Source organism: Pezoporus flaviventris, unplaced genomic scaffold (genome assembly GCF_033815535.1).
Source record: "Pezoporus flaviventris isolate CSIRO_AGI_PZ_B2104156 unplaced genomic scaffold, CSIRO_AGI_Pfla_v1 ptg000007l, whole genome shotgun sequence".
In the NCBI taxonomy this organism is placed as follows: Eukaryota; Metazoa; Chordata; class Aves; order Psittaciformes; family Psittacidae; genus Pezoporus; species Pezoporus flaviventris.
In genome coordinates, this window is record NW_026892555.1 from 51,722,484 (window position 1) to 51,742,121 (window position 19,638).

The 19,638-nt window shown below is 37.7% G+C and overlaps 1 protein-coding gene across 12 annotated transcripts in view; it reads left to right on the forward strand.

Moving 5' to 3' along the window:
* PTPRM (protein tyrosine phosphatase receptor type M) overlaps window positions 1-19,638 on the forward strand; it is a 472,285-nt gene that overhangs the window by 246,774 nt on the left and 205,873 nt on the right. For all 12 annotated transcript variants that reach the window (XM_061448768.1, XM_061448769.1, XM_061448772.1 and 9 more), the window contains 3 exons: window positions 2,089-2,198; window positions 7,177-7,378; window positions 11,890-11,992. In XM_061448768.1, the coding sequence (XP_061304752.1) occupies window positions 2,089-2,198; window positions 7,177-7,378; window positions 11,890-11,992 (415 nt within the window). The remainder of the gene's footprint in view (window positions 1-2,088; window positions 2,199-7,176; window positions 7,379-11,889; window positions 11,993-19,638) is intronic.

The following is a 19,638-nucleotide window of genomic DNA, read 5'->3' on the forward strand; positions in this document are numbered from 1 at the left end:
CAATATCAGTATATTCCATATACTGATATTGAACTATATATATATTCCCTTCCTTTTTGGTATTTCCAGCTAACGGGGGGGGGGGGTGTGGGGGGTGTGTCAGATCTCATTTTTTTAAATTTTGAGCAATAATGTAATTTATGAATGTCTTTTTTCAAAAAAGCATGACAACATAATTGGCTAATATGGCTCTGTAATGTTCTAATAATATTACATGGAAAGGTTATGCTGTCCTCCTAAGTCCTCTGTAATATTATTGTGATACTGTGATTATACTTGCAGAGAGTTTACTGGAACTCTGTTAGCTATGATACCAAAATGTGATTCTTTGTTGAATTGGTCATGCATCAAGAATCAGTTTCACTTTCCCGGAGCATTCTGAGATATAGCCCCTTCATGCACTCTACAAGTGCGCCCAAGTCTTTTGACCTTGCTTTTAACTATTTTAAAATGCATACTGTTCAAAGAAATGTTATCAAATGACTGGCATTGCTTTGTATAACAAATCTGTCCTCCTCCCAGTTTTCTCGTCTGCGATCTGAACAGGAATGGCTTTGTATTTTCTTCCAGATCAGCGATAGATTTACGGCAAACATGTTGGAATAATTTCTAGAAAAAAAATCAACAATGATGAGTTCCTCTTATAACAAATACTTGGAGTCTGTCATTTAACCCTATTAAATCATTTACCATCTGCTGTCTTGGTTTTGTGTACTACCAATTTCTAATCAAAATATATGAGGGAATAAATTAAACAATTTAGGAATGTATAGTTGCTATTGCAAAAGTTTTGACAAAGCATAGCTAACAAAACATTGCTTAATTAGAATTAATTCTGCTGTCATCCTCTAAATTTTATTCAGTTCAACTGTAGGATGGCAAAGCTAAAGACCTTATTGTTATCTGGGCTGTTCATGTATTTTCTGTAGAATTTCACATAATATGTTCTTATTCCTGGCCCTCTAGATTATTCCGAGACCTATTAAAAAACAGCATCGGTAGTTAAGAGAATACCATGGACAAAAATTACAACTTTTTAGTATACTGTACACCTCCAGTAAGGTACATAAATCTGGATGTAACACAACAGAGTGTACGGACCCAAATAACCATCATAATTTTTCAAATCACACAATCATGTAGATTGCAGGGGACCTCCAGAGCTCATTTAGTCCAGCCTTTTGCTCAGAGCGGGTTCTACTGTATTTTTGCATATAGTTTGTGGAAAAGTGCTAACCCATCAATGCCTGTTGCCTCACAGCAGTCCTGCGTACAATCCCGAAGATTTTCTTTACTCATTCCATTGCAAGTGTTCAAAAACTAAAACTGCAAATACATGTCCATGTGCTGTTTATACACATATTCTTCTCTCAAAACTGCATTGAGATTGGCTGAGGGATAAGGAAATTTGTTGCAGAACAAACAGTAAACAGAAATAGATCTCTGACAGTGGTCTTGACATCCCTGACTCTTCAGAGCTCATTCATATAAATTAAGAGACTTTTAAGAAAAATGAATAATGTTAGATATTTGGTTTGGCTGCTTCATAATTTCCTGACATTCACCCTGTTGTAGGTCTTCAGGTCTAATGCCAGTGAGCACTGCTGTTCTGTTGAACATGTGGCTCATCTTTCCAAGCTAACCATTTTAGTTCAGTCTGTTGAAGCTATACGTTGTTACTTCAATACTTGTCCATTTTCATATATGAATGTTTACTATGTTTTTCACTGTGGGACAGTAACACTATTGAGAAGTAAGTACCTCAAGTAGATTTTACTTGCAGGAATTTCTATTTGAGATATCACCTAATTCCTTATAAAATGCTGGCTTATCCTTTTCTTTCATTAGTAGCATTTATGGGATAAGTGTTATGCTCACTAATTCCTTCTTACACTGAAGGTGACACGTTTCCTTTATGGCACAGTTTTGTTAAATTAACCATTCTTCTCCTGAACTGCCCTGGCCTTTGCTTCAGTCTTGGGGAATTAATAGTGGGATGGGTTTTATGCCTCAACAGCCCAAATATTAATCAGAGTGTCTCCTGAAATTTTTCTCAAAAGATCATTTTTTCCTCTTTTTATCCATTAGTCCCGAGTGCTGTGCCACTTGAATCCATTCAAGGGAGCACCTTTGAAGAGAAGATTTTTCTTCAGTGGAGAGAGCCAGCGCAAACATATGGTGTAATTACTCTGTATGAGGTACCTAGCATTTTGCCATGTTTAAATTGTTATGTATAGTTTTGATTTTCAAAATGCATAATTTGTAAGAAATATTTTTATTTTTTTACAGTGTATGTAAAATTAATCTTCTTTTTGAAGATAGTACCGGTTACAAAGTAATAAAATCACATACGTAATGTAGGAGTGAATTACGCAGGAAGCAAACTGTCCCTAGGTTATCAGCTCTAAGAAACCTGGTATTTTTAGAGCCATGTGATACAGCATTCTACCTAGTAATGTGGATCAAATATTGTAAAAAGACTGAAAGAGAGATCTTAGTGAATTTTTTTAAAAATAGGAGGCATTACACAGTGGCGACAGTCAACACCACATTTAGACTCGTTACAGGGAGCCTATTGTAATACAAACAAGCGGGCATAATTAAAAAAAAAAATCCCCTAACATTTTTTAAATGCAAATTAACCAAAATTGCATGTTGTTAGATGTCTAAAAATCGCTGCTTTTCCTCGTGTGGAACCTTTGCCTGAATACCTTTTAGAAAAATTGACAAAAGACTGCACAGATTAAGCTGTCAGACAGTAATCACTGTTAAGCTTCTTACCTGACCTTGCTACAAAATTGGTATTGAAATGATTTGTTTAAAAAAAAAAACCCACCTAAATGAGATACTGTGTAAAAGAAAAGTTGAATTGAATGGTAACCTATTGATACTGTTTTGAAAACTACTCTATTGTAAGAGGATAAAATGTTATGAAAAACTATGAATTGATTTTTTCATAAAACTAACTACTTTCCAGCTAGTTCAACAGTTGCCTGTCTTCAGGGATCAGAATGTTTTAGTTAATATGTTAATGTTCTTACTGATGTTAGGCTTTGTGCACCTAGACACACACCATGATGAACCATCTTTCTACTTACAAACGCACATGCACATCTAATTACACTGCTGAGGAGTATATGCACTGTATACGTGCAGTTCATTCTGTAATGTATAAACATACAGAACTCCATCATCTGTAATGGGAGATGTGCAGATGTATTCAGAGATGGAAAAGAATAGCATGGCCAGACTTTCTAAGGTAGTCAGGACTGTGCAAGTCAAAAGAAAATAGTATTCCAACAGTGAACAGAATATTGAAAGGTAAATGCCGGTATCTCATTTACTGTTTATCTAATGCACTTCAAAGCAGAGTCTGAGGGAGCAAGGCAAACGGTTAAGTCATAAACTTGATTTAATTACTTTTTAAGTAAAAGATACCAACAGACTGATACAGCCGATCTGTCCCTTGTTTTAAACATGCCGACTCAGTCCAGTCAGGTGGCTAAATGTGTACAGACACCTAGTTGCTGAAGGTTTATTTGTCAATACCTTTTCTGCCCTGATGTTTTCTTATAAGCCTAAAATGTATCACAAAGGTTTTATTAATATGACTGCTAAACTACCCAGAGGCAAGCAAATATACACAGTGAATCATGGGGACATTTCATCTATTTGAAATGTATACTTGAGGGGAAATATAAAAGTATACTTCAGGCATATTTTATCTAACTGAAGCAGGTCACAGGGTAAGATCCAGACAAGTTAGATGATATTTATGTGGTTTATAGATTGATTTAAACTATTCATGATGTCTCAGTAGACACCTCTCTGGCTGATCACTGTGCTGTCGAGGTAGTGGATCCAGCACAGCTCCAAACAACCCAAGCTTGAAAAGTGAAGCGTCTAACTCCTGCCTATAACTTGTTGCAAGCCAAGGCTTAGAAAAAGAGGCATCTAAGCCCTGGCTGTGTGTACATCAAATATTCTGATAATAAAAAGCACAGCCATTAAAGTTGCTCTTACACAAACATATGCTGTATTTGGTATGTTCATGAAAACTATGGTGCCCTTGGCATTCATCTTTCAGAGAATGGTCTGTCAGATGAGCACTAACCTAGTAAGGAGAAGGTCAGGGTAGGGGACATTTCAGATTGAGGGATTCCCCAGTTCATTATAACATGCTTGCAGGGGAGTGACTGAGGCATGCAGGGAGGGGCAAATGGTCCTTCCATTTACCTGTCACCTGCCACTGGGCTGTAAACAACCGTGGGTAAAAGAATTGTAGTGCCAGGAGGAAAGCAATTGTGAGAGTGCCTCTGGAGTTGAAGAGGCATAGCTTGGGTGAGGCAAAACTGCAAGTATGTAAGCCTGAGTCAGACCTAGGAGCAAAGTTGCTCTTTCCAGGTGTCCTGGGTTCAGCAGTAGCAGTCATGTTTCTCCTTCATGGTAGCTGGTGCAGTGCAGTGTTTTGACTTCCAGCCTGGGAACAGTGCTGGTGATACGGATGTTTTCGGTTGTTGCTAAGTGATGTTTACCCTGACCAAGGACTTTGTGAGGTTCATGCTCTGCCGGGGAGGAGGGGAAGCTGTGAGGAAGCAGAGACGGGGCGCCTGACCCAGGCTAGCCAAGGAGGTATTCCATACCACAGCACGTCATGCCCGGGGTGGGGGTAACTGGGAGTTACCCGGAAGGACACGGGCTTCCGGGTGGGACTCGTTTCTTGGCCGGTGGTATCGTATTCTCTTCCCTTGTTATTTTCTCTTATCATTGTTGTCGTTGGTGGTAGTGGTGGTGATTTGTGTTGTACATTGGTTGCTGGACTGTTCTTGTCTCAAGAGTTGCACTCTTTCGATCCTCCTCCCTGTTCCTCTGGGAGCAGGAAAGGGGAGAGCCCCGGGGGAAGGGGGGGGGGGGGCGGGGGGCTCGATTGCTGTCAGCCCCGCACCACTCACTGGGAGTGAGTGAACAAGCTGTCTGGCTAGGGTTTAAACCACTATATCAGGGCAAGCTCTTTAGCTGGTAGCTGTTTTTTATAGGGGTAGCCTTAAAACTACAGGCACCTTCTTTCAGCAAGAGGTCCCAGGGTCTTGATCCCAGCAGACAACATGAACTTAAAGTGCAGTCCTGAGTCTGCATCCTTCAGCCAGTGCGGAAGCTCAATCTTCTCACCTCTGTATCTAGCATTTCTTACTCTGAGTACCTAACTTTACATGTTGTTAAAAATCCCATAACTTGGCCTGTTTCCCAGGGCCAGGAATTTGCTTTTATGCCTGAAGGAGACAGTCTTTTAATATATGTGGATATCACATATATTGGAAGTGTGTTGAAGTATCAAGTATTAAAGTATTCATTGCTATTGTGAAATTACATGCAAATCCAATTATTTTACCAATATTTAAAGAGAAAAGCCTTTAGATGAAGAAATGACATAATGACAAATTATACTATTTTGCTTCCCTATCACCAGTACAGATCTACAGTTGGAGGAATAAAGGGATTAGTCCTTTGGGCAAGGTTCTGTCTAAATTTGATAAAAATAGTCAGGATCCAGTAAGAAAATGACCCTCATGCCCCTTTTTGTCATCCATCATTCTGGAACATCAGCTCTTAGCTATCTAATAACTAAATGCTGCAAAAAAAATTGTAAAAATCTAACATAGACCATGGAGTCTCCGATATCCTGGCATTATTTTGAATAGAACTTAAATGAGATTTTGGAAAATTCATTTAAGAATCATAGAAATGTAGAAAACAGAGTTTACAGGGAGCAGCAAGGCATCATTTAGTTCACGTATCTACATCAATTGTGTATGAAATGTAATTGTAATGCAGTTGTTTAACCTCTCTTTTAAAATCTCCAAAAAAAGTTCTGACCCACTCTCCCACAAGCAGGCATAACAGCTACCATCAGAAAGGGAGATTATTTTGGGCAATATGTAACCTTTATTTCTTTACTGATAAAAGTTCAGATATTTGGTAATGCAATGTTCTTCTGTCATAAGTAGGAGAGTGAGTTGAGTCGTTTTAGGGCACTTCCAGTGCAGTTTATGGATGGGGAGTTGTACAGGATCTGCCTGTATCCACTGAAATAATGTCGGGGTTTATCTAGGTGGTATCAAAGTTTTTATTAACAATTTTCCGCGCTTTATTGGTGTTATATGAGTCATATAAAAATCAATTTTCATTAAGTCAGAGGTTCTAGGAAATTGCAAGTGTTTAAGGTGTGCAATGCCGACACTTAGATGTGTCTATGTACTGTCTTATTAAGTATAATGATATGGAATAAATATAGCTAAAGGAGTGTCAATTATCACTTTGTATAATAAGAGTGTTTGGAATTATTTGCGTAAAAATGAAACTTTAAAAAGGAGGGATGAATCATTTTTACTTTTTTAATGGATTTCTTACTTTTAAATTCTCATTACAGAGCATAGAAATTAGTAATTAACAGAAGAAATCTGGATCAAGTTTTACTGTGAACTTATATTAACATTTCTAATGAAAACTGAAAATACTGTTTGAATCAAAGAAAGAGCTGAGGATACAATATACACTATGCATATATTACTTAACATTTTATCTCTGTTTTCCTCCAATGAGTATCTGACCTAGGTACAATGTAATAACCTGAAAAAGTCCAAATTAGCAATTACGATACCTAAGCTTCAGACTAAAATAGAAGCTTTACCCACTTCCTGAAAAATTTGCCTTAAGCTGCCCTTATCATCTTTTATGGATAATCTTATTCAGAGCAAAGTGTAATTATAATGAAGTCAGCTGGAACTGGATGCTATACCTTCTGTTATTTGCTTATCTGTTTACCTGATTGTTTTGGTTTTCCTGTTGTTATTGATTGAAACCAATAGTAAGATGAATTTAAAAAATGATGCTGTTAAAGCCAGCATCTTGAAAGAATTAATGTAAGCCTTAGCCCATCCTTTAGAGTTGTAATCCAGCTGCCTCTAAGTCTCTGTATCTATAAAAGTAATAACTCATACCAGTTACAGCTGAGTTTCTGTGTCCCTTCATGGGATTTGGAATTTGAAGAGTACAAGAGAGTAAGATAGCTTATCATAAAATGTCTGACAGCGCATACATCCAGAGGGTTTACTGGATAAAGATGCAATCTCTGTCCATCTGTTCAAGGCAGTTTATAACTTTCTTATTCTTTTGCAGATCACCTACAAAGCAGTCAGTTCCTTTGACCCAGAAATAGATTTATCCAATCAAAGTGGACGAGTCTCAAAGCTGGGAAATGAAACACACTATCTCTTTTTCGGACTGTATCCTGGTACTACCTACTCTTTCACCATTAGAGCCAGCACAGCTAAAGGCTTTGGACCTCCAATTACAAATCAGTTCACCACTAAAATATCAGGTACTTGATTAAAGAATATTATAATTTGCTTATGATAACATCGTGTGCAATTCTTTTGTTGTTTAGTTCCTCCTTAGGATTTAACAAGCAGCAAATTGAAGAAGTAAAATACATGTTCATCCCTGAAGATGTCAAAGTGACATATATTAACATACCTGAAAAACTTCCAAGTGCTTAAGTACCAGCTAGTACTTTGAAATTCCTCTTCACAACTGTAACTTATGACCCAAGAAACCCTATGAATTATGTGCCTCCAGTCAGTGCCAGCTGCTGTTGCAACATTTAGCATAGGGTTTTCTGGACATGAGGATGAAGGTTTCATTCAGAGCTTAGTCAGCCTTGACGTGGTTCTAAATTAGTACAGTAACGGTGCTGGAAAATCTCTTCAATGAGCCGTGAACAATTGAGAGTAGAGCAGAAGTACTGTATGTCTACCACTCGCTTAGAAAGTGTAGCTAACTGCCAGCCTGAGTATGTTCCTAGAAGGCGTGTGGACTGAAGTGGATATGAAACTGTATTAGACAGGAACATCAGGACTAGTGGTTTTCAAATAGCAGCAGCATGCCTTTGTCACTTCTGCAAATCCATGAACAATGTTTTATAGCCTTCCCAGAGGCAAAGAAACACTTCATTTCTCTAGCTGATGGGATGCAATACAATTGCATCCTCTAAAATACTTATGTAATTGATGACAAAATGTTTTACAAAGTTACAGTTGGAATCCCTTTACTCTTCACTTCTATACAATCTTCTTGGGAATTAAACTGACAGTTGAACTATGGCCCCTTAGTAATATTTATAGAAAATTGCCTTATCTATTTGTGGTCAACTGTGCTTTTCAGAAAAGATAAAGGAATGCATTTGGGTTCAACATCTTGTTTCTCTTTTGCTCTCATTCTGTGTATTGTCCCCATCACTCATTTTCTGTCCTCACTGGAATGAAAACAAGTAACAAGTGTTAATCAGAGATAGATAGACCAATTTATTTTTTGTTCTTACAGGAAAGGGCAGTTAATGCATGGTGGAAATTATTGCCAATACAGAAGTTAGTTGATAATTTTCAAGTTACAAAATAATTCTTTGTAGGAGGTCTTAACATAATTAACAGTGATCAGTAAAGATGGGATTCATTTTTCATCCCATTTGCTATACTGAGCAAAATCTTTCTCTGTCAGAAATCAATTTCTGACACACCAAGACTCAATAGGACTTAAGATAGCAGAATCAGCCCTTATTGCAATGAGGAAGGAAGGAAGAAGACTATTGAGAATGGATGAGAATTCAATCGTCTGAGAATAGTGCTGGATCTTAAATTTTTTTCTTTTCTAAATTTGATACGTCCCCAGCTAAAACTCAGTGGTGTGAGCAAGCATTTCAGGCATGTTTGGGAATGAGAATAACCTCCAGGCTACCATGTGATGAAGCTTTGCTAGCTATCTCGTCTGCACCCCACTCTCTCATTACATTGTGTTAGTTACTGCACTAACAAGGAATGCTTATGACTTGTCCATGGGTAGTTAAAGCCATGGACAAGCTTTAATCTCCTGGGGAATTTAAAATAGAAGCAGAATGCATATATTTCTTAGTCTTGTTGAAAAATCACAACTGAAATTTTAGCTGTTGAATATGGTATCTTCTGCAGTGCTATTGGCCTGAGATCTCATTGTCTTCCTGTAAAGCTTTGAGGCTCTTGATGTGGCCAGTGCTCTCCCTTTTGGAGATATATGGAACAAAACCACTGAACATTTATGAATGAAAGGGTTTTGGTTTTTAGAACAGATGAGGTGGCAACAGTGCATTCTGACCAATTTCTGGATTGAGTCATTGCATTTTACTTTGTCTAACTCTAGACCGCATTTTCATTTGAATAAGATACTCAAATTTCCTATCTTAAGTGTTTGAGTACTGTTCTGTACTGTAAATAGTTGGTATGTTTCATTCTACAGTAGTGTGATTGGCACTGATGGATGAAGCGATCTGTATGTAAATATGTATTACCAAAAGCAGAGCTGGTAGCAGTGCATGCTATCAGAAATGATGGGCACTCTATTAGAAGACTGTTTTCTGTTCCATATAACTTTGTGAAAAGTCAGCTGTGTGGGCTAAAATCTTGTATGCTGTCTTTCATACTAAGAAGAATTTCATCCATCTGAGGAACGTGGCTGACATTGTGGAAAATTCTGCTGACTGATACATTACTGAAGTGTTTCCAAACTGGGATTTAAATATTTAGCAAGAAGAGAGACATTAACCTGGACCATCACTCTGAAAATCTGTCCAGATTAGGGCAATTTGTAATTTTTACAGTTTGCACATAAATGATGGAAAGTTGACAGAATTGAGCATCTAATATTACCATAGATACCATACTTACTGAACATTTAAGTTCTTTGAGCTTTGAGAGCCTTGCTTGTGTGTTCGTCAACTCAGTGTGGCCCAACACAGAGAATCTCTAAGGGCATTACCTTTTAGCGCATCTGAGCTTTCTGCTTCCAGAGACGCATGCAGTTGCAAAAACTGTGGACAGGAAAAAATATCTCCTGTTTTCTCTTCTTATTGATAATCTCCTTCTTTACATGGGAGCAGTGTGGCGGAGAAATACTCCTAACCTAGGCAGGAGAAAAATGGAAGAGTAGATAATATCCAAGTATCTGTGGTGAAGAGAAAACGTAACCAGGACTAGAAGATGGGACTTGGAGAACCACAACTCATACTCTGGTCAGGAAGACAGTTGTAGTGGAGAGGCACTAAGATTAGTTTAGAGTGCATGTAGGGACCTAGGACACGTAAATTAGGAAGATTACAAGACTTGTTAAAATGTGGGCAGGAGACCAAGGGCAAGAAATGACAATTGCAGTGTTGCAAAAACATTGAAAGTCCATACAGCTTTCTGGAGATGCACTCACTCTGTGCTTCCCTTGTTTTCTTCAGGATGGCCAACTTGAAAATAGGGCATTATGTGAACAAATTCTGGATATTCAAAACTGCAAAACTAAAATATGTGAAAATTGTGTCTGAACCTTTAAAGTACTGTAATATGCCTTTAGACTTCTCAAAGTGGGTACCCAATTTACTTAAAATTATTAGTTTAAATGTTTGTACCTTATATCCAGGATTGTAAATAGAATAAAACCTTCTCACCTTACAAGGAGGTTTTATAACACTATCTTTTACATTTGTAAAGCATTTCAAGACAGGTGAATATCAGTGAAAAGCAATGAAAGTGTTAATGTTTTCATGGCAGACTGACGAGTTGTGGATGAAAGTGTTAATGCAATCTTTACTTGGATATGTAAGGCAATATGAATAATGGAGAGAGTTCATATGCCTTTCAAGTAGATGCAGCTGCTACTGGGAATGTGAAAAAGACTGGAAAATACACTTGAAAGAAAGACTCATGTTGTTGCAGCATTTAATTTGCTAGAGGGGCCCACAGGTTGCTATATTTATGCGGAGCATACTATGAGTAACTTCTTCAGCATGATACACAAAGTGTCCAGTGGCTGGAAGTTTCAGCTGAACAAACTGAGATGCCAAACAGGTCTCCATATTCATCATGAAGTATAATTAACCATTAGAAGAACCTGCTGGAAAAAAAAACATCTTGTCCCCTGCTAAATGTGTTTTATTTTTCAGCATGAATCAGCTTAGGTAAGTTCACTGCCCAGCATTATTCTTGTGGTCAGAAAAAATCATTGTGATGACAGCTTTTTGCTTCTGTAGTCTTTTAATCTGCTAATTGTATATCATCATTAACAACTGGAGTCTAAGGATACAACAGGCTGCTAAACAACCAATTAAGCAAGCAGCCTTCCATCCAATATAATGATAAAATGTGACTTGATGATAGCACTGAAAAAAGTAGCAACAGTAAAAGACAATAACTGAGGCATCGTTTGGTTTTATCCCAACTGTGGTTCCTTAACGAGGACATAGTTTGCAAAAGTGCTATGGAGTACGACTTCAAATGAAGGTACTCTCTCATGGTGATAATCCTGATTATTATTGTAAATTATGTCTGTGGTGGATAATGGGCCCAGGACAGTTACAGCACTAGTTAAAATTCCAGGAATGACAAATTCTGAGAGTGCATCCCAATACAACTGACATACTGAGAAAGCTGGGCTCAGTTTCAAAAACTACAGTCACTTCAGCATGCGCATTCGCAGATGTTCTTCTTGAGATAAGTTTTCTGTTTCCAAGTCATGGATTCTCAATACTTTCTGCAAACTTACTCCTACTAGTGTCTGTTTCCTGTCTTGAAATTGGCAGCATTTGGCGAAATTTCTTCGTTTGGTTTTTCTTTTTTTTCTTCCCCCCCCACACCTCCCTGAAGTTATTTAACAGTGGTCTCACACTTGTGTTGTAAATGGAAAGCATCTTAGATGTATGATATGGTCTTCATATCTGAAGAAGTCTTTAAAATTACCTATTCAAATAAAGATACAGCTCTTGAAAGAAGAAATACAGGAATAATTATTATTTCTGCATCTTTTCTTTTCTTATTCTAGCACCCTCTATGCCACCATATGAACTTGAAACACCTTTGAATCAAACTGACAGCACTGTGACAGTCTTGCTGAAACCTGCACAGAGTAGAGGCGCTCCTGTCAGGTACTGGGGGGAAAATCTTCGTAAAATTAAAACCAAATTGATTAATTTCTTGAACATGCTTTTTTGGGATTTTCTACACAGCAATCAGTGTCTAAATTCATGTCTTTATTAGCTCTAATTAAATTAAATAACTGAAGAAAATGAAGTGCTTTGATGTTGAGTGTTTGTGTATTGTTTAAAGGATTTGATCCAGATGCAAGTGGCTTGTTCTTTGAAGATAAGGAACAAAGCCATAGTTCTGTTGTGTGGGTGGCTTCTTTAAGGTAATTGCTTACTGCAATGTTATAAGTTCAAGGGCATATCACATATTTTATGCTGAGCTACTGTCTTTAATATTCAGCCTTCTTGTTTACTTCACAGATTTAAGATAAACTCCTAGTAAGTTAGCCCATTTAAACAATATGTGCTGTAACATTCAGAACGGATTTACATTTAATTGACCATGATAGCAGAAATAGGGGAAAAAAAATCAACCTGGAAAACCAGTAGCTCATGTTCTTTAGTGTTATATAGTACCTGTTAATGAATTTCCAATTTGCAAAGGTTTATTTCACTGCCAAGAAACATGGCACTGTGTAAGTCCTTCATTGATTGGAACAAAAGATGCTTGCTTTTAGCTGAAGAAAACAAAGGAATGATTAGATTATTTTGAATGCAAACCGGTAATGAGCTCAGTACTGTGAATAAATGAAAATACAGATAAGAGAAATACAGATATTTCAGAGGTTTAGGATGTTTCCCTCTGGCTAACTGTGTATCATTGAAAAAGGTGAATTTTTTATTACTGGAGGAAGTTTCCATCTGTAGTGTGTGATTGTCAATTATTTTCATTGTGATACTAAGGTCTTTGGTCTGGGAAATATAGACCTGGTAGACACGTATATGTGTGAATGAAAATAAATGTGGTTTGGGTTTCTTCAGAATATTCAATGTTCCATGTAATTAGTGGTTTGGTCTTATTTTTACTATACAGCATATTTATTGCTGCCTTATGTATTATATGTATGAAGCTTTAGGTATGTAGGAAAGGCCATCCTGTTGGTCATTAAGAAAACTTTTTTAAAAGAACATGTGAGACTTTGGGTAACTCTGTGCCAGCTGAGAAAAGAAAAGAAAAAAAAAAAACAAACCAGAAAGCATTTAAAGCAGGTTTAATGAAACTGATTTAGCAAGATAGATTAGAAACAGGATGATACAATATTTGTCTTAATTTATTTCACAAAGCTATAATTTGGTCATTCTAAATTCAAGTATGTGGGTTGAAATAATACCAGTTGAAGTTGTTGTTTAAACACAAATGTATTAGACCATTAATAATAATAATAATAAAAAAAATTCATTCCTTTTATCTGCATCCTGAACTAAAGATGATTGACTTCTACAGCAGTAGTGACACATCAGAAACTTCTGACAGTAGAAAGGAGCTAGTTAGGAGATTAAAGTATGCTAAATGAGGGGCTGAGTGGTTAGGAAAATAGGAGGGAAGATTTAATATAACATGAAGCTGTAGAACTGACAGATGAACACAGAGTGGCAGATTTACCGAGGTCCTTTGCAACAGGTCTTAAAATGAATGCTGACTGCAAACCTACAATGTAAATTCAGAGTGAAGCAGTGTGAAAATTAAAGAATTTCTTAATACCTACAACATTTTATCGTGCATTACATTCTCAAGCACACTGTCATTGCTCAGCTTGTAGAACACATTCTGCATATGGATTTTATCATCTTAATCTGTATTCATTGGGTGTTAAAAGTTTAGTCATACTTCATTTATGCACACCACTAAGCAAGATGCCTTGTCTATTGATTCTGCTACAACTACCAGCTTGGTTAATGCAGATTTTTGAAACTGCACTAAACTTGCAGTGTAAATGATTGTTGTTGTTTTATTGATCAACACATCAGCCATGTCACATAAAACTTTTAAATTCCTGAGATGGATAAGGAGAGCACAAATTCTGCTGTTCAAGCCAACAAAGGCAATACCTGAGGTCATTCAGAATTTCAGCTTTTTTTCTGTGATTAAATTCTTCTTCTCTACTTAGTATGAAACATACTGGTATCTTACAACTTATTTAGAATCTGCACGCAACCACTACAGCATTAAAGGAGAGAACGGGCAATGCTGATTGTTTAGATGTTGATTCAAAAAGCAGACTTTATAGAATGTTCAGGAAGCCCTGTTTACAATGATAAAGTACACATTAATCATGAAGGCCAAATGGCATTCCAGGTTGTTTTAGAATTCGTAAGACTGGACAAGATTAAAATGTATTTTGTCAGAGTTTTAATACAAAAAATACTGCTTGCTCTGTCTTCAATTTCCATCATGTTTTATGACTGTTGCATTTATTTCAAGGAGATTATTTTGGAATTATATATGTTTAAAGCAGTAAATGCATTCAGTAATGATGAGTGTATGTGCTTCTTTAACAGCTGGCTAAGCTATTTTGACTTTTTAGAATTATTGTAATTTGCAAGGCTTTTTTTTTTTTTTACATCTAAGATGATGGCTTTGTAGAATTGCATAATACATGTCCTTGTATCTGAAGGGGGCCTATAAGGATGGGTGGAACATTTTGTTAGGGACTGTAGTGATAGGACAAGGGGTAATGGGTTAAAACTTAAACAGGGGAAGTTTAGATTGGATATAAGGAAGAAGTTCATTAATGTAAGGGTGGTGAGGCACTGGAATGGGTTGCCCAGGGAAGTTGTGAGGTGGTGTTCAAGGCCAGGTTAGACAAAGCCTTGGGTGAGATGGTTTAGTGTGAGGTGTCCCTGCCCATGGCAGGGGGCTTGGAACTAGATGATCTTGAGGTCCTTTCCAACCCTAACTATTCTATGATTCCATGATTCTATTGTGGATATTCTGTCTTCTTTTCAAAGGTGTATTTTACAGTAAAGTTTTTAAGAATTTTCATTAAAAGCATGGAAATGCAAATATTTTTTTCTATGAGGGTTCTTCAGTATCTGTTGAGGAACTCACTTTTCCAAGACAGTATCATTTGTATCTTTTACTTCTTCAGGGCAAGTTAGGCTAAAGTTTGAAAGACCCTGAGGACAAATTGTCTGCAGGTTTATAGAATGGTCAGGTCCTTATACTTCAGCTAAGGACCACTAATTTATTGCAAAGATTTGGCTCATACACAGAAATTAAAACTGTAGTGCTCACTGACTGCATGTTAGAAAGAGTTTCAAATTGTTTGCCACATTCCATAAGAGGTTCTTCTGACCTCCTCTGAAAAAGTTTTCCTCCAAGCTTTTAGCTTCAGCAGAGAGAAGCAAGTTTTCTCTGTCACATAGTTTTCCAGTTAGTCTTGCCATAATAAAGGTTGAGTGTTTCCACTTCCTTTATCTCGCTTACATAATCAGCAAAATACTGTTGCCACACCACCCTCTTCCTGCTGTTCTGTGCCACATCCTCAAAAAACCTTAGTAGTAAACATCCCAAAGACTTCTGCCCAGATAACACAAGAACGACCTGGGCATGGCAGGCACACTGAGAGCAGCAGACAGGGGAAAGGAGCAAGGATAAGAAAGAAAGCAAGACCATCCAGGCTCTACTCTGCCCCCTGGTCTCTCTCACATTACTGACTTTGGCTCAGCTGGATTTGCCCCTTCTAATCAGTTAATGGCTCATTCAGACACCCTTTCTGCTCTTATAGACACCATAGACACTTGGTACTCTTCTGTTCCAGTCTGAAGTGAGAGAATAGGAGGGCCAAGTGTGTCAGCTAGCAACACCCTGGGAATACAATACTTGACATTAAGGATGCCGCGGTGCCTTCTGTGTGGAGTATGTGGTATCTGTCCCACAGCACCTGAGGCTGCAAAGTCCAGATGAGAGAGAGAACTGCAGCAATTGCGAAGTACTACAATTTAAAAGTACCTTAAAGAAAATATGGAGAAGGAAGCAAATAAACTTCAAATTATGTGAGTTGAAAGCTGAGAGTGTGCTAGAGTGAAGACAGTCTGTGTACTTTCAATGCATGCCCTTTATAATCAATGTGCCCAACATCTTCAACATGCATAAATAAGAATAACTCTACTGGGAAAATAAAGCAAACATCTCTTTACTTGAAGTGCTTAGTTTTGAATCATACTTTTAATCTCTCTTCTCTTACTTCTCTTCTCAAGAAGTAATGTATACTGTATTTCAGCCTGAAAGGCCATATGAAGTTATTAAGTATTTTGAAGTGCAGCTGAAAACTACCATAGAAATTTCAAACTGCATGTTCTCTAAAGTGATAAGCACTCCTTTCTACTACTTATCAGATAAACACTTCACGATCTGTTCAGACTGTTTGAATTCCAGAGAGATTTACATTTCTTATTGGCTTAATGCAGACCTTTAAAGGCACCTTGTAAATTCTGGGTTCACTGTCATAGGTGGAATTAAGGCCATCTGCACATGATCCCTAGGATAGGAACGGCATGATTTAAAGGAAGATGCATAGTGTAAAGAAACCATTCTCAGCTCAGGTCCAGGACATAATCCTGTAGATGGCTTAGGCGTTTCAACAACATTCGTAGTATGATTCTTAAATGAATGACAGAACACCCAATTCCTACACCCTGTCTACTGATAGGAAGGAGTAAATTAAACTGAGGCAGTCACCTTTGAGATGCAAAGACTCATATGTGATGAAACAGTTCCCTACTTGAGCCACCACACACTCCACACTAAGCAGAGGTCACAGTTGCCTTCCCAGCCCTGCCACACATGTTGTGAGGTAGAAGGTCATGTCTAAGGGCCTCATCTCTTTCCTTCAGCATGACAGGTACCATAAGGATTAGCTTTCAGTGACTGTTTTGTCACTGTGACTGCTCTCTTTCTCATAGTCTGAGAGCAGGACTTTACTCCTAGTTCTACATCTGTTAGGGAATGCAATACTGTTTGGACATTTCCAAGTAAACGGAGATGGGGTCATCTGAAGCCTGAGAGCTTTTGCAGGACCCTGCAATCCTACAGATAGCCTTCCAGAGAAGTCATTACCTGCCTTTATTCTTGAAACCTGCTGTCTTCACAAAAATGCTCACCTGGTTGGCAGATCAGCAGATTAAATTGTTTTCCTGGCAATCAAGAAATCCAAACAAAAGCCAGCAAGCTAGCCAGGCTGTTTAGAAACCCATGGCAGGTATCACTGAAACTCAAAAATCAGCAGGGCTTCAAGCATTCTGTATACAAAAATTTCAGGATATTTTCTATAACCTTGAAGAGACCATAGGGGCATTTTTATTGCTGTTGTAACTACATGACAGTGAAAGGGCTGGGCCTTAATGTTGTAATCCACTTCACAGAGAAGAGGTACTGGTATCTCCATCTTGAGTTTACATGTTGCATAGAGTGCAGCATTAATTCCCATGTATGAATTATAGAGGCAGACATCTTAAGTATGATTGTAAGTTCAGGATAAGTGAACAAATGAGTTTTGAGATGAGAGAATGCTGATTTGCACAATAAGAGATTTGTTACCGTTCTGTGTGGGAAAAAAAAACAGGGCAACAGCACATGCAAATAAAAGCATCGCAACAACATCTGTATTTTTAGCTCCGTCCTCTCACAGTTCCTACCTGGCACATTATGTAATGTGCTAGCATGTTATTCTAATTTCCTTCTATTCCCAGTAACATTTTATGATAATAGGGTAATGAGAAAAAAAGAAAACCTCATCTAGATGCAGATGAGGAGAGAAATATCAAAACTGTACATTAACGAGGAGGTTGGAAAGCTTCCCAATAAAACGAAAAATTAACTTTGGCCTTTCAAGAACTCACTGATAAAACAGTCTAGATATTTGGTGGATTTATGATAAAGGAATGGTTATGTTGAAATAATGTTATTGTACATGTTCAAGTAGCATTACTAACTCAGTAGTATTCTGAAATGTCATGTTCAAAATATAGCCTTTAGAAATAGAGTGAGACTGCCAGGTCTAAAAAGCATGAAGGGAACTTAACTGTCCATTCTTCGGTTTGCTTGCTACAAGCATCCTTTCTATTGTTTAAGGGTCTGTAAACATAAAGGTTTGAGTTGTATGCTGTAGGGTCAGCTCTTGCCTGCAAATTGTATTTTCAAATCATAGTTTTACAACCTGTAAGGCAGCCAGTAAATTTGTTTGAGGATGTCTGTGATACAGAAGGGATGGGGTTTTATTAATACCCATAATTGTCCTTCTTTATAGCAACAAGTATAATTATTTACAGCAGAAGGGTCAATTTCAGTTTCATTGAGGGAACAGTACAGTAATTGCTTATGCTGTAAAAATGCTGTAATTCTTTTTTGTTATGCAGTAGAACTTGTCCTTGGATTGTTACTGGGACTTGAGTTAGAATTCATGGTATATGTTGTCTGGGCATGCCTGGTGCAGCTTCACATGTTCTGCTGGCTTGTTCAGAAATTTCTATGGTCCTTTTACTGTGATTTCTCACATAATCCCTTGGTAAAAGGAGCATCAATTCTTGATTTCTTTATGTAATTATTCATGTCACTGAGAGCCTAGCATGTAATGCTATCTGTCATTTAGCAATATGACTAATAAAAATGAATCTATTATAAATAAAGCAAGCTATAGTGATTCCAGAATAAAAGAGAGAATAGATTATTCCATATCTCCTAAGAGATTATTTTTCAGTTTCATATCTCACCAATAATTTCTTGTGGGTTATGGTTATAATTAACAACCGAAGCATTTGCTGCGCTATTATGAGGCGCCGCGTTTTGATTTGGTTTTGGGTATTTGGTTGTGGCTTTTTTACTTTCCTTCTACATGCTGATCTTAAGTAGAATGCAGTGGAGACCATATCGTTGCATAATTCCTAATGATAGTCATCTCTGAGTTGCTCACCTCTCATACTAGCGGTGTGATAGTCCAGTTCAGCTGGGCTAGTTCTCTGCTAGCATCCTTTGGACCACTGGATCCATCAGCAATTCAACTGGTGAATCATAAACTCTTGGAACTCATACCCTGTTTTGCTGCCTCTGGACCACCAGCTTCAGTCAGAATTGATAAAATATGTTTTTCTTAAGCCTACTTACTGAAATGAACAGCTCAGACTCTCAGTGTGCAAGGAACAAAACAGTGTCATTTCTTCATGATCCTTTTCCGTGGAATGGCTACTTAGCGCTCAGCTTAGCCTACTTGAGTTCAGACTTCAGGTGTGTGTATTTACTAGTGAATTTTGTATGCCCGATACCATTCTCTGGTCACGAGGCCAGCTGGCTAAAAACAGTCCATGTACATACTGCAGAGCTCACAGGCCCAAGGATCACCTCTAGATTGCCAGCTGAGAATGGGCCCTGATCATGTCTAGAAATTTTGGGGATCTGGTAGCTGGCTGGTCCAAATCCCTGCTGGGAACCTTTCAAACCATTTAACAGGGAGGACAGTGTTCCATTTCTGTGTTCAATCTCCTGTGAACCACCACCCCATTCTGAATTATTGCTTGAGTATCTCAGTAAACCAGTAGAAACCTCTAACTAGGAGCGCAAAGTTTCTGAAGCTTCTCCTGGGCAAGCAAGAGACCTGAAGTTCTTGCTCCTTTCTCATGGGACCTTAAATGTGTTATATTTTAGGTGGTCATTGAATTAAAAGGGAAATAATGGACAAAGAGAGTAATCCATTTGATTAGACAGTTTCCTT